This window comes from Eriocheir sinensis, chromosome 25 (genome assembly GCF_024679095.1).
Source record: "Eriocheir sinensis breed Jianghai 21 chromosome 25, ASM2467909v1, whole genome shotgun sequence".
In the NCBI taxonomy this organism is placed as follows: Eukaryota; Metazoa; Arthropoda; class Malacostraca; order Decapoda; family Varunidae; genus Eriocheir; species Eriocheir sinensis.
Window position 1 is genome coordinate 1,045,497 of NC_066533.1, and position 16,108 is coordinate 1,061,604.

The window sequence follows — 16,108 nt, forward strand, 5'->3', positions numbered from 1 at the left end:
CTGTTCATTGGGGAAGGTTACTCTGCTGGAATAAAGACACATTTCAATGAATGTCAGGTCAGTGACATGTTGCTCTTTCTGGATAGGATTTGCTGACATGTTAACCTTTCAGTTTATTTATTTTCATCTTTTATGTGTGATGTGAATGCTATCTTAGTGTTTATGTAGGCTCACCCTAATGTTCAGAATAGTACTTTTTATGAATTAGTATTGCTTAATCCCTTGATCTCAGGCATCATGTTGTATGCTCGTCACCCTCCCCTGCCTAGAATATGCCGTGATTTTTCTGCAATTTTTCTGCCATTTTAAAAAAAACTACCAGGAAACTATTTAACCTAGAACAGTGGTTCTCAAACTAGGGGGTGTGAGCTGGATACAAAGGGGCATGATTCCATCTGCCAAATATTGCAGTTTTGCAAGAAATACACACACACACACACACACACACACACACACACACACACACACACATGGAGGAGTAACACTGTGTGTTTCATCCTCACGTGAGTACAAAGGATGGGGGGGTGAGGGTTTCCTAGAAGTCAAAAGGGGGCATTATGTAAAAAAGTTTGGGAGCCACTGACCTAGAGGAATGAAACAAAATGTATTTGAAGGTCTTAACCCTTGGCCTTCTTGATGGTGTTGTCACTATATTGGTAGATAGACAATCAATATTTTAAAGAATTTTTATGTTGTGCTATTTTCCCAGATTTTCTTTTTCATATATTTTACTTTCAAAATGACAAAACTTTTTCAATATGACTTGTATATATTCAAAATCACTGCTTTTATAATATACATGTATGCACACATGCATGTCCGCGCATACACCCACAGGACTAAGAGATTTAACACACGAAGACACACACACACACACACACCACAGAAGCTAGAGGACGTTGACAGACGAAGCAGAGAACAACAATCGATTTGTCAGTCATAAGGGCCTGAGCAACATTGGTACAGGGCACGCAAGGATGCAGTATGCACATCCTCATGATGAAGGTGTTAATAAGAAAAGTGAGGACGAAGGAAGATTGTGAGGAGCTGCAAAAAGACCTGGACAGAATGTATAGATGGAGCCAATTATAGGAGATGGAATTTAATGCAAACAAGTGCCATGTTATGGAACTGGGGAAAAGTAAAAACAGACCAATGAAAACATACAGGATGGGAGAAGAAAACTTAAAGGTGGTACATGAAGAAAAAGATTTGGGAGTAGGAGTAACGATGCAAGACACACTGTCCCCAGTATAGCACATAAACAAGCTATTTGGAGAAACCTACAGGATGATATAAAATATAAGGGTATGATTCCATTTTATGGACAAAGAAATGATGATGAAAATAATAACAACAATGATAAGACCAAAGCTTGAATATGCTGCAGGTGTGGTCGCCTCACAAAAAGAAGGATATCAGAAAGCTGGAAAGGATACAGAGAATTGTAACTAAAATGGTACCAGAACTCTCGAATATGATGTATGAAGACAGATTGAAGGAGATGGACTTGATGACACTAGAACAGAGAAGGGAGAGAGGGGATCTGACCACACTGTATAAGTTGGTAAATAAGTTTGATGAGGTGGATAGAGATGATCTCTTCTTAACTGCGAGAACACGGGCTCTCTCTCTCTCTCTCTCTCTCTCTCTCTCTCTCTCTCTCTCTCTCTCTCTCTCTCTCTCTCTCTCTCTCTCTCTCTCTCTCTCTCTCTCTCTCTCTCTCTCTCTCTCTCTCTCTCTCTCTCTCTCTCTCTCTCTCTCTCTCTCTCTCTCTCTCTCTCTCTCTCTCTCTCTCTCTCTCCCCCCCCCCCTTGTCCAGTTTTTCATTAAAGTTGTGCACACTCTTCGCCGATACTACATCCTCACTTAGTCTGTTCCAAACTTCTATGCTTCTTTGTGGGAAGCTGTATTTTTTTTATGTCTCAAACATCTTCCTTTTCTCAATTTTTTACTGTGTCCTCGTGTGTTGCTGGTGTTTCTTACTTCTCTTAGTAGCAACTCCTCGTTATCTACTTCCATTTTATTCCACAATTTATAAATTTGTATTAGGTCTCCCCTTTCTCTTCTTTGTTCCATTGTTGACAGGTTAATTTCCTTTAACCTTTCTTCATATGATAATCCCTTCAGTTCTGGAACCATCTTTGTTGCCATCCTTTGTATTCTTTCTAGTTTTTTCACGTTTCTTCCTACAGGAAGACCACACAGTTTCCGCATATTCCAACTTTGATCTAATCATAGTGGTAATCATCTTTATCATCATATCCTTATCCGTGTAGTGAAATGCTATTCCTATATTTCTTACTATTCTATACGTATATCCGAATATCCTATTTACATGACTCTCTGACTGTTGATTATCTTGTATTATCACTCCCAGATCTCTCTCCTTGAACTTTTAATATTTCTCCATCTCCCATTCTATATGTCCATTTTGGACTCCACTCACTCTTTCCCATTTCCATTATATGACATTTCTTCACATTAAACTCCATCTCCCATTTCTTACTCCAATCCCAAATCTTATTTAGGTCCTCTTGCAGAATTTCAGTCTTTACTATTTCTTATGTGTCTCAGCAATTTCGCATCGTCTGCAAACAAACTCATGTAACTATTTACTTTCTCCGGCATATCATTTATATATACTAGGAAAAGTATTGGTGCCAGTACCGATCCTTGAGGCACCCCACTCTACATTTCTCCATTCCGACTTCATGTCCTTTATCACTGTTCTCATTTCTCTTCCCTTTAAGTAACTTTCCATCCAATTTTTCATTTTCCCTTTAAATCCTCCTCTATTTTCCAGCTTCCATAAGTCTTGTATGTGGAACTTTGTTGAAAGCCTTTTTCAAGTCCAAATACACACAGTCTACCCATCCATCCCTCTCTTGTGTTATGTCCGTCACTTTCGAGTAAAAGCTCAGTAAGTTTGTTACACATGAATGCCTTACTGTTTTTCTGTAATTATATTATGTTCTAGAAATTTTGTCCATTGTTTCTTTATCACTTTTTCACATATTTTACAAACTATTGGTCAATGATACTGGTCTATAGTTTAGAGGTTCTTCCTTTTTCCCACTTTTATATATAGGGACCACCTCAGCCCTTTGCCATTCCTTAGGGTGTGTGTGTGTGTGTGTGTGTGTGTGTGTGTGTGTGTGTGTGTGTGTGTGTGTGTGTGTGTGTGTGTGTGTCCATGAAACTGGTTTAATTTTATTTTTGCCTGTAAACCAGGAAGAATGGTTTTGGCACAGAACCAATTAGACATTATAACATGAGCTATGGGGAGTACATACAAGTAAAGTCTTAAAAGGGCAGTAGATATCTGCAGTTTATTAAAATCTAGAGGCATCTAACCCCAACAGATGTTGTGGACGACTGTATATGTGTCATATTCGAGAAGTTTTGTGATATGATAAGTAGGAAAATAGATACCAAAATTAAAATATTTAGAAAAAAAATATTGATTATCTATTTACTGGTCTACTGATAATGCCATCAAGGAGCTTTAGGTTAGTACTTTCAAATGCAGTTTTTTTATCGCAATATGTTAAGTATTTTTGTGGCGAATTGTTGAAAATGGGGAAGTCATTGCATATTTCAGGCTGGGGAGAGCAGCGAGTGTGAAATATACTCGGGAATAGTAGATGAGTTTTTTCCAAATTGTGTTTGAATATAATGGCAACAGCAATATTCATGTAAAGGGAAACTTTGAGGATGGTGTTTAGGGTCTTGTACTAGTCATCCAGACTGGTCCATACCATTGAGCGTTTTGTGGTGCCTTGATGATAGGCCATTCTATGTAGGACGAATATAGCAATGGAAGTGTTTGAATAATGTCTCCACCCAATTGTGTTCATACAATGTTGGATGACATTATGCTTACTTTCTTCTTGCAGATAATGTTCCCTCCCTTAATCCAAGTATCAGTGGAGGTAAGGTAACCATTTGGGTTCCTATATAGCTATTGGTTGCTTTAGGTAGTTGAAGTGATGATTGCAATTAAATGACTATTTACATAAATAGGTTGGTGATGCTTTCATATCCTAAAATACTGACTCAGAACTAGAGATAAGTTTCCAAATCATTCTTGCAAGCGATACTTCACAAAATTCTCTAGTGTGTATAATTATCGAAAGGTGATTCAGTGTCCAGGATAGACTTTGGTGATGCCTGGTAGAGTTGTATTCTAGAAGTGACCTAATTTGCTTTTATTTCTTCACTGGCTGTTAGGAGACATTTAGTTATCATACAGTTCATGTGTCTCACTGTTTTACAACACTTCCATCTTATAATGCAACAAAGACTTGTTGCCCCGTGAATCAGCAATATGTGCCGAACCTAGCAGATGGCTTAGATTACACGTCACTACCTGGGCATTCGTCATTAACTGCAGCTTTCACTTAGTAGTAATTAGTTTGCAAGCACTCCACTGATTTTGGACAGAGTTGCCACATGCATATATAGCAGTAAACTAAGAAGCAGATTTCTGCAAATGTGTGAGAGGAATTATTACTTGGTTGGTTCAGATGGTAGGGTTGAGTGACAGGTTTAGTTGATGATTTTGGCCTTTGGAGATGATAATGTAAGCAGACAGTCACTGACAAAATTATTATTCAAGTCAGCATCTTACCAGACTAACCTTTTCAATTTGTAACAACATGAAAGGAGAAAAAGCTGTTTTAAATCATTCAGTAATTGGTCATCATTAGCACAAAGGTGCTGCTGTTTGGTTTCTTTTTGACTAACCTTTGTTAATTTTATTATATTGCAGGTCTTCCCAATGCTGTAGCCACAGGGGTGTCAGCATTGCCAGGAGTAGGTTCCATAGCTTCAAACATGGGCACTCTGGGCAATCAGAATATGGGGATGATGGGCATGGGTAACACAGGTGGCATGGGGACAGGGCTAGCCAACATTGGCACAGGTATGAGTAACATGGGATCCAGTATGGGCAACATGGGCACAGGAATGGGTAACCTGGGTAACATTGGATCTGGGATGGGTAACATGAGTGCTGGAATGAACACCATGGGCAATGGTATGGGATCCTCCATGATGGGGGGCATGGGGGGATCTGGCATGGGCACCTCTAGCAGCATGGTGTCTGGGCTGACTGGCGGTGTGGGCACTGGTCTGGCGGGCAGTGGAGGGCTGGTGGGCTCCAGCATGTCCCGAGGCAGCCTTGGCACCAGTGGGGGCGGTTACAGCTCGTATGGTTCCTCAAGCCTCTCTCGGGACTACAATCATGCCAGTGGTGCCTCCAACAACAGCAGCTCCTACACTGGTGGTTACAGGAATATCATCCAGCTGAGCAATGTAAGTGAGATGCTGCCCTTCTAGGTGATATATTTGTTTGGTGGCCATCATCTTCATTCATAATGTTCTCAAATGTAAATATTGCTAGACTTGGAAATATGCAGTACTCCTATTTTGTATGTTCTGATTTTGCAATATGCAGACTTTGCAACTGAGATCCCTAAAATGCCATTCTGATGAATACCTAATTTTGCAGTGTAACTCTAGTTTTGTGGGTGTTGCCATAAGAAGGGTTTTCTTCACTAGTTTTCAGGGGAGATGTGCCAGGGTCTAGATATCCAGACACATTGTGTCAGCAGCGGGTATGAAGCCTCTGTCATAGTCTTTTTCTAAATTCTAGATGACCAAACTGTCACAGCATCGTCAGCGGGCAAGAACTTCGATATAACGAGAGTGTGAGAAAGTTTGTTAGAGCCTGGGAAGAACCGAACAATAGGGGCAGAAATATACAGCACTTGGCCTGGCGTCACATGCTGATGTCACAACCTAAGCTCTGTATCTTTCCGTTTCTCCCACACTCTTACAAGCATTTTCATGGTCTTGTAGTATTGAAGCTCTTGCCCATTGGCGATGCTGTGCCCATTTAGCCGTCCAGAATGTTGAAAAAGATGGCGACATTTCATCACTACTGTCGACATTGTGCCCTTGTTTGTTTACTTGTATCAAATGAACAGTTGCTAATAATTATGATTATTTTTATTACTTGTTTGATATATTTATTGCCTGATTTTTATAGAATGAAACATTCATTAGTGTATAACTCATAATAGCTTAATGCTTAATTAACTCTTTCAACACGAGGACACATATACTGCGTCCTTGCGTGCCCCGTACCATATCTGAGGACGCGCATACTGCGTCCTGGCTCGCTTTAGCCAATATACGAGTTATTTTATCTCTATATTTATGCTTACATCTCAGAATTATTAATTAAATTATGTTTCTTTATGTGCACCATTTAATTCTGCATGTTTTCATATATAATACATGATGATTAAGTTGAGTTTATGGCTGAAAACTTGTTATAATCAATAGCGACACTTGAAATTTGACGCGCGCGGCGATCCTGGATACGGCGCGGGGCGCTGTTTTGGCCCGGTCGTAGTGAAGGGGTTAAGCACAGTCAAAAAAGAAAGTGGCGGAGGCTTCATAATTGCCACTGATGCTGTATCCATTGTTAATATGTTTTATGTATATTTCTTTATTGTGGGATGTATAATTACATGTATGTGTTTACAAATAAGAGCAAACAATGGCAAAAATCATAAAAAAATCCCTCTGATGGATGTCAACCATATCAAAGTTTTCCTCAAAGGTTTAAGGTTAATTGTTCCAATTTTGTGAATTCATATTATGTGACCTGCAGTGTTGACCGTATTCTCACAAAATTAGAGGAAGTAGTGTATATGGTTTCAGCAATGCCTCTTTCTCAATTTTCTTCAACCTTCAGGTAGGCATCAGTAAGTTTGTTAGAGTTACTGTTGTATCTTGCAGCTCCCCTTGGACTACACTTGGCAATCCCTCCGTGACCTGTGCCGGGAGTTTGGGGACATCAGGTTTGCTGAGATTCGCTCAAAAGGAATTGGGACTGTTCGCTTTCAAACTGAGGCAGATGCAAGGAGAGCAGTCGGTATCCTTTTATGTTGGTAATAATGGTTGTGTATGGGAATGTATCTTGTTTTAGCAGGTTTGGTAAGTACAGGCACTCCCTAATTTTTTTTTTTTTTTTTTTTTTTATTTATTTTTTTTTTTTTTACGTCACGGCCTATTGCGCCGGTAGGCTTCTTCCCGGTGGGGCCTGATTGTCGGCCCAAGGCTTCTTCCCGATGGGGCCAGATGGTTGGCCCAGTCTGTTCTGGCATAGGCGAGTGTTTATAGTGGCGCCATCTTGTGTTAGCTCATGCTGCCCCACGGAACTCATCTTTGAGCCTCTCTTTGGTGAGGTTATCTAGAGCCCAGGTTGATGGGTGGTCTTCAGGCCAGTATGTGGGTAGTCTTAGGCCACTCGGCGGTGACTGAAAAACCTCAGCTGTGCGGCGGCCAGGATTCGAACCCGCGTCCCTCCTGGAGCTCCTGAACGCAGGGTCGTCACGCTAACCACTCAGTCACCGCCTCCCTGCCAGAAATACTGATGAGTCCAACAATTTATATGTCAGTATTGAATACTGTACACAGCATTGCGAATAATGGTTTGTTCGGTACAGCTTCATCTCATTATTACTTGACAGTATAGTTCAACTGCATTATTTATCATTCTATCAGTAAGTTATATAGTGCTCACCTTAACTGTATTTATTCAGGGCACTATTGTTATTTATTACCACAAAATCAAAGTGAAACATAAAACAGTAGCAATTTTAAAATCAAGAAAAAGCCACTTTTCTAAATCGTGATCTATATCACTGTATGAATGGTGCTGGAGGCTGTATCGGCCTCAGAGAGTTTTCTGTATAAAGTAATACTCCCAGGCATCTGGTCCAATTTTTTAACAAGGATATTATCCATTCTTGATGGGGGTGTCAGAAGGTGCCAGCTCCCCCTCAACACCAGCCTCAGATGTTGTAGTGGCTGTAGAGGTTCCTCATGTCTCTAGCTGCCTCCTCCTGGCAGCTATAGCACATTCTCTCCTCCTCTGGGTCTTAGAAGGTTGTGGCATGTTTTCAAGCACAAAAATTGCGAGTTTTCTGCAGGGAAATGCTGTATACCCATACATGACAAAGGCGGGTTGATAGCTGAGATGTGTGAGGAAGCAGAGAGCACCCCACGGCTCTGACTCACGATCCAGAGTTGTCAGCTAGGAATGAGCGAGTGGTGTAGAAATTTTTAAAAATCGGGGAAGAAAACCAATTTTTGGTGATTTTTCTGCTAAGAGCACCACGCATACGCGCATGAGAGCTCAGTGCTCCAAGACGCGCTGGCACGGGAAATATGGGTAATAAAACATTTCTTCCAACCTAATTTATCTATGTAAATATATGATAGTATACCACTGAAAGGGCCGTGCTTTCTATATTTCTACGGAATATTTTCGCAGAAAGCGATTTTTTTAGGTGAAATGGATACCTTAATTTAACACCGCAACACTACTTACTTGAGCATCAATGGCGTTAATTTAACGCCCTGATAGTAACTATAGCAACCGCTCCCTAACAAATGGGTCTTGGTGAGCTGAATGGTTTTCATATATTGCCACAAGACAGGTCAATTGAGGCGTCTAGTGCTCAAGGGGCGAAGAAGCCAATTAGCTAGGTCTGAGCTACAGGCCTTCAAAGTCAAGCATAGCAAAAACATAATGAAAAACACACACAGCAAAATCATCATACATCAATAGAAAGTTTTCAGCTAGACAAATTCAATGGAATTGGTGTTTGTGTGAATATGTATTAATTATAATTATTAAAAAACACAAACACATAAGGGTGAGGATTAATCCTCTTCTAAACCTCTCAATCCTCCTCTAAATTCCTCTTAATCCTCTTCCATTTTCTCTCAAGATGGTTAGAAGATGATTAAGAGGAAATGGAAGAGAATTAAGAGGTTTAAAAGAGGACTATTTAAAACCCTTTCCATACGGTGACGCTGTCGGACGCCGACAACAGCGTCGCCGGAGTGAAGGGGTTAAACCACCAACCGTAAATATTGCCATCAGGGAATCGGGGAAGATCAGGTATGGCCAGGACCGTGACCGTGAATGTGTGTGAGGGCCTTTATATGATTTTATCTATTTCATACTATTTCATCATAGTACTTGAGATTTTCAATAACTTTTTTTCAGAAGTAGCATTATATTATTAATGTAACATAATAAGGGAGAAAATTATGTTGACCATGTCCCTGGAGTGCATTACTTTTAGTTATCTTTGGTTTAGATAGGCATGACCTACCTGGTCTTCACAGTATATGTGGTAGAAGTGGTGCTTTGTATTATAAGGTGTATGTCTTCCTTAACCACCTGCTTCTAGAAATGTTGGATCGCCAGCGCCTGGATGGAAGGATTCTTGATGTGATCCTCTTGTAGAGAAACTGGTGAGGAGGATGTTGAGAAGCTGAGTTGAGAGGGCCCTTTCCCCACCCGCAGGCTGGTCCCTCCACACCCACCAAACACCTGACTCAAGGTAAAGGCTACTTGCAGGGGAGAAACTTTCATCTTGGTGGCCGTCTCATTTTTTGACTGGTTTACGAGGATTGAGTTGGTCCTGTTTTCGATCTTGCAAAGCTGTTCCATCGCTGAAGACTGCCTGCTGTGTAGTGTGTTGAGGATTGGTGGAGGCAGTGAGGACACTTTTCCAACTTGAAATCTTTGGTGGTCGAAAACTTTGAACTGAGTTGCAGTGTTTCCGAAGACATGCTGTATTGTGGCGGTGGTTGTTGGATTATTGCCGCATCTGCACTCTTGTGGAAATTGATGGTCGCTCCATTAGTATTTTTGGTACTAAAGTACTGATGTATGTAGACTAGATATAATGAGTGTCATTTCTTCAACATTCAGATTTAGTTGTTTCTCTTTCTTTTTTATCTTTGCCATTTATTGAACCAAGGTAGCCCACTTGTTGATAATCTGGTTCATTGTGAGGATATTTCTCCACTACTTATAGTTTATTACATGTTGGACACGTGCTCAGTTGCCTAGAGTTAATGATGGAATAGTATAACTGGATGATTGTACCTGTTATAGATAAGATGTACTTCACAAATAAATGGGCAGTGGGCCTTCTTGCTGTTGTTTTTTCTTGTTGACCTCTAGCCTTTTGTATTCAATAATTGCAGTGAAGGTTTTGTAAGTTTTATGTAGTTATGTTCCTTGATTTTGTCTTTGATAATGAGAAGCTTCCTCAAAAAACTTCATTGATAGTGTCTCTTGGTGTTTTCTGAATCCTTCCTTGTATTGTGTGCAAGAGAATTTGAAATTCACCGTTATTGAAATATTGGTGTGAATTGAGTCCAGCCTGATATGCACTTCTGCACTGTTGGACTTGGTATATCAATGCCAGAGGGGTAGCTGGGAGATTGACTACATCCGTGTAAGCATTCGTTGTAGGGTCCTTCAGTACTGCAGGGTTTTCTGTAGTGCAGATTTCTTTTCGACTGATCACAGGCTTGTTGTTGCAACACTCAGGCTTTATGTCATGTGAAGAAGAATCTTGAGATGTAACCGTACTGTGTTTATCTCTAGAGTGAAAGACTTGGCATGTGCTGATGAGTATGCAGCAACAGTCACAAATTGGTTCAATGTGCCCAGCATCCTTGGAGAGCCTGTAGAACTGTGGGATACCTTCAAACGTGACACTTAAAGTTGCAGAGGAGTGCATTGGAGAGCGCCTGAAATCAAGGAGTGGTTTTGCCACGAGGAAGTACAGGGCTCTGCCGCATAGGACTAGAGCTCTCCTGAGGAGAGACAAGGAGAGGTATGTGAAGAGTTGCTGAGGATGGCGAGGGCCATTTCAAATTAAATGACCTTCAACTTGCTTACTGAACCCTGAAGAAACTGCTTTGGTCTTCCCTCTCAGGTGAGTGCTAAAGGAACAGCAGATGGTTGCCTCATTTCATACATGGTTGGGCGCAAGGCTTGTTGGGTCGACTTCTTTTGAGAAGTTGTACATGGCAGACCCTCTGAGAAAGCAGCTTTCAGCTGCTGGGTAGCCAATGGTATGGATATTGATCCACCCATTGACAAAGGCCCATCCCCCTGTCAGAGAGGCTGTGGTAAGGTTGAAAGGTGGAAAGGCACCTAATATCTGTAACATCAGTGTGCAGTTGCTCTAAGTGATGAGGTCATGATCCGTTGGTTGCAGGGGGAGGCATGGAGTCTTGCGGTTTGAAGCCACTAAACTCAGTCGGCCATATTGTTCAAGCCGGAGAGGAGTGGCCACATGGATGTACCTCCATGAGCGGCTGGCCAGACCACGTGTCCGCGTGTGACATTTCATGAGGGTTCGTGTGGCAGACTGGCAGTACATGCTTGCTGCTTACAATTTTCTAACTTGTATATGTAAAGGAGACCACACATCTTGGTGATGAATTGTCCTCACCGCATTTTTTGGTGATTATGAATACATTACCGCGCTTCTTGGATATCATATACAGTATTTTCTTACCTGCTACAGTATATTTACAGTAGTACATTACGAGAGTATTTTTATTTCATGTTCAAGTGCTGGAAAACAGTAAGAAGAGAAAATAAAAACATTTCGGTACTCCATGGATGCAGTACTCTAAGGGCAAGTGCCAGTGGTGGGATTCAAATTTTTTAAGAACAGGTTCTCCCACTCCACTACTTGCTAACAACAGGTTCTCTCACTATCACAGTCTCTAAAGGCAAACCATACTGATATGGTTAAATCCATGCACATTCTACTTTCAATAAATATTTTGTTTTCGTCATGTCAGCCTTGCCTCTTCCACTTTTTGTTCTATTTGACCCCATCCATCAGCAGACAATGCTGTCAATAACTATATGGTTGATCAGAATGCATCAAAAGTCTGTTGGGCTATACTGTATATGGCATATTTATAGATTCAAACGGTTATCAAAGTGATCTTGACATATTTAAGATTACCATTCTTTATGTCGTGATGCGTGACTACAGAAAATAATAGCTACAGCCTCTCAAAAAAAAAGAAATAAATAAATAAAATAAAAAAAAAAAAAATCCTACCAGCTAAAGTGGTGTCTGCAGAAATGTTGTTGTTGTCAGGGCCGCAAAGATCTGAAGATCATTATGAGTTCTGGGGAAGTCCTGTGAGGTTGTCACAGGCGTGACAGCTGGCCTGTCTTCTTCAGGAAGACACAGGTGAGGCGGATGACAGCTGGTTGCCGTGAGGGGGAAGTAATTCAAGTAAACAAATTCAGCTGGCAGCGGTTGCTGTCGGTGTAGCCTTTGTAACGGCGCTCTCGTTCGAATTGGTGATGCTACATTGGTCTTGAACCCGTGTTCGGCTCCACCCGACATCAAATCTGGTTTTAGTTGTTTTTTTGACTATCAAAAGCCAGTAACAGATCTATGAGGGGTTTACTAAAATAAGTTATAAGTAAATGGTGTTCATGGAGGAAAAATTGAGAACCCCTGATTTAAGCTAACAGTAACAACCGGTTCTCAGGATTAAAGAAATTCCAAGAACAGGTTCTTGCGAACCGGTGCGAACCAGCTGAATCCCATCACTGGCAAGCGCCCTCCATGTTAGGCACGCTCCACCCTCGTATTCGTACCTCCTGGCTTGAACAATATGGCGGCCGATTTGACAGCTGAGACCACGAAAACTGGCTTCACTTGCCAGTACAGCGCGCTTGGCGCCGTGGGCCTCTCCACCCTTATTACCTCCATGGTTGGTTGCATGCAGTCTGGACCGCTGTATGGCACTCTTGTACCATTCCTCTTGATTGAAGGACTGGGCTGGTCATCCCTATCTAGAAAGGGAAAGGGGACCGTCTTGACTGCAACAGTTCTCAGTGTGCCAGACAAGGTGCCTGACCATCTATTGCTCATGCAGATTTGCAACCATCTGCTGAAGCTACAGAGACCTGAGCAGTTTAGATTCATGGCAAGTTGACAACTGACCATATCCTAGTGCTTTGCATATTGATGAAGCACCGACACAAGTTTTGACAGGGGATGCTTGCAGCCCATGTTGATTTCAAGAAGGTGTTTGATTCAGTATATCATGAGGCACTCTAGGATCTCCTGTGACTGGGATTCTTCTACGGACTGTTGGTCTATTGACTGGCCTTTACTTTGAGATAGAAAGTGTTGTGAAGTGTGGGGGAGGGGACACGTCCAGCTTCTTCACCATGATCATGGGAGTGAGGCAGGGCTGAGTCCGTAACCCACCTATTTGTTTACCTATTTGTTTACCTAACACTTACATGGACTGGGTAGTAGGTAGAGCTGTGGATCAAAGTCATTGTGGAGTATCTGTCAGCAATATCACATTGTTTTGCCAATGATGCAATGCTCCTTGCAGAGTTACTGAAGGCTCTGGTGATAGCTCTTGAGGCACTGCAGGAGTTGTCCATGGGACTTAAAATTCTTCTGGTGTTTGAAGGCTTACCTGATGAAACAATACAGTCCATGATGAGGACTTTGATATTTTGGAAAAATTTCACATACCTTGGTTGTGTAGTGCAGAACAATGGTGGGTCTCTTCAAGAAGTTTTATGGATTGGTTTGGCCGACTGTAAAAAAAAAGAGAGAAAAAAAGACCTGCTCAGCATGAGTATATGGCATTGTCAGTGCCTGTGTAGAACAAAAATTCAGATCTTCAAGGCTCTTGTCCATCCTGTCTTACAGTCTAACTGAGACCTGGACACTGAATAGTGACTTGAAGAGGCAGATTGATACTTTTTGTAATAAGTGCATACACATTCATGCAATATTGCTGGAATCACTTTGTATTGAATCAGCTATTACCCATTGAGACTTGATTGAGTATGCAGTATGCTACACAGACATCGACCCAGCTTGTTTCTGTAAGAGACAATCCCTAATGGAGGAGGCCAAGAGGATGCCTACAGAGTTTGTGGCTTCAGCAAGTCTGTAGACCCTGCCATGAGGTACTCGGAATGGGAAAGCATAGACTTGCTGGGAGGAACCCCCCTGGTTTGGCATCATAGGGTGGATGAGGTGACATGCCCCCTTGCATATGTCCCTATTAATTGATTTACTTTAATATGATTTAGTCCACAGCTGGGTTGAAGAGATGTAAGGATGAGCTCTTCTGCGAGGTTCATAACAATGGTTTGTTGTTTTGACATGATGATGGTGCATATTTTGTTGATATTGAGTTGAAGCATTCTGGGTTTCAGGTATCGAGACAGTTTTATGTGTCTCTGGTTCAGAATACTGTGTTATGATTAGAAAATTGGTACTTTTCAAAAGTTGATGGGAAGGCTTATGTTTGTAATAGCTGTGTGCTGCAGTATTTTCTATTTGACATTGGCTTGATATTCTTTATTCTCTGCCTGTTTCTCTGAGAGTCATGTGAGGTGGGAAGCTGCTCACTCTTGCATTGTCTGTGCCTCGGTTGGTGGCGGAGTCCTTGTAGTGAGTGGCTCTTAGGTAGGTAGATATGTTTGGTGATAATTATTGAGGGTTGAGGAATATAGATGTTTTAAAATGAACAAAAGATATGCAGAATGTGAGGTAATATTTTTTTTCATTTTTATCCTGGTGGTATGTGGGTAGCAGGGTGTTGTGTGCAAGAGGGGGATGCCTGTCTGTTGGTCAGCTACAATGTTCTGGAAGAAGCTTTTCTTTCTCTGGTTGTCTTGGGAGAAGTGTGTTTTGTTGAGATGTGGTTGGCTGGGACAGTAGATTGATTTATTCTTTGCAGTTTTGTTTCTTTTAATATTTATAAATCATATATATTTTTTCTTGTTTCTGATATTCCTTGATAAAAACTTTAAGTTCAGTTAATTTGTAATATTTCGCATATGTTTTGATATACAGTATTTTTAATTTGGAAGTTCATATTACTTAGCCTCTCGAGCTTTTTTTCATGTCTATCCTCACCTTGTTTCTTTGCTCAGTGCAGGATATGTTTGTCTTGCTTGTAGTCATGTGTCAGGTTGCCGTACCAGGTGTCTGTGTGTGCATGTGGTTGCTGAATGAGTGTTGGAAGGGAGTGTCTAAACTGAAATAAGACTTTACCTTTTGGCAGTTATAATTTTCAAAAGTTGTTTTGTAACAGTCATGAGCTACACTGTCATGTAAATATTGGTGTAACCCTTTTGATGGGGCATTGTTCATTTTGATCGCTGTTTTCAATTTTATGATCATTTTTCTCAGAATTAGGACCTTCTGTCCTACTCATTACAAGAAATGGATCACCTATGTAAACCATTTTTTCTGTCATCTCGGTCATTTGAGTTTCAATGTTGATATGAAAGATGTTCATAATGCCAATGTTATTTGGTTATTGGTTTGTAAGTCTGTTTGCTCAGGTGTTCTGATATATTTCATGTATGCATTTGAGATTGTTGGCATGTAGGACATACAATAGTGGGGGTGTTATATTTTAGTTGTGTAAATGAGAAAAGGTTGGCATTTCATAGTAACTTCAGCTTCCTTCCTGGATAAACCAAGAGAATTGATGTTTGTAGCATGTGCTGGAGGTGCACAGCACTGTCTTGCAAGAGAACACGATAGTGGAGAACACTGCTCTTTGAGCTCAGGTTCTCCACAACTGTTCTGCCTGATAATTATATTTCAGGAGGTCTGTCTTGGAGCATTAGTCAAACTTTAATTTGTTTTAAAGGGCCTGCTGTATTTTCCCTCCCTGAAGAGTCCTGTTGGTCATTTCTTCCATCCCATTTGGAATGACCTACTTATTTCTTTGTCAGACTCTTAGATCAGGCACTTGGTTGTGGGGAGAACGAGTTGGTAGTGAACTTGCAGTGCTACAAATGGGTGGTGATTTCATGGGGCATGGATATATTGTTTAGTTGGTAGTGATCTTCTACAGCCACATTGTAAAAGTATTCTATGTATCTTATCCTCTCATTCTCTTGCTGCCTTTTGTGCTTTTCAGGCACAATAGTAAAAATGTTTGGATTGTTTTATAGATTCAGTGCTCATACTTGTTCTCTCCTAAAAGCAAACCCAAAGACATGGCCACAAACTATTGTTTCCCAGTATTCTTGAAGTGGTCTGCTCCCTGTGGTTTCCTGTGATGCATCAGTCTTGCTTGGTGAAGGAAATGGGTCAGATAAAATGATTAAGAGAGAAGAGCCTGTGGAGAGAGAGAGAGAGAGAGAGAGAGAGAGAGAGAGAGAGAGGAGAGAGAGAGAGAGAGA

At 41.1% G+C, this 16,108-nt stretch overlaps 1 protein-coding gene across 7 annotated transcripts in view; it reads left to right on the forward strand.

Moving 5' to 3' along the window:
• LOC127003205 (myelin expression factor 2-like) overlaps positions 1–16,108 on the forward strand; it is a 76,532-nt gene that overhangs the window by 47,450 nt on the left and 12,974 nt on the right. For 3 of the 7 annotated variants that reach the window (XR_007757001.1, XR_007757000.1, XR_007756999.1), the window contains exons 9-12: positions 3,900–3,935; positions 4,775–5,319; positions 6,814–6,949; positions 9,282–9,434. Coding sequence is in view for 4 of the 7 variants with exons in the window: in XM_050869577.1 (XP_050725534.1) it covers positions 3,900–3,935; positions 4,775–5,319; positions 6,814–6,949; positions 9,282–9,337 (773 nt within the window). In the remaining 3 variants the exon portion in view is untranslated. Of the gene's footprint in view, positions 1–3,899; positions 3,936–4,774; positions 5,320–6,813; positions 6,950–9,281; positions 10,035–16,108 lie in introns of those variants that run through there. The other 4 variants (XM_050869577.1, XM_050869578.1, XM_050869579.1 and 1 more) reach the window with 2 other exon arrangements.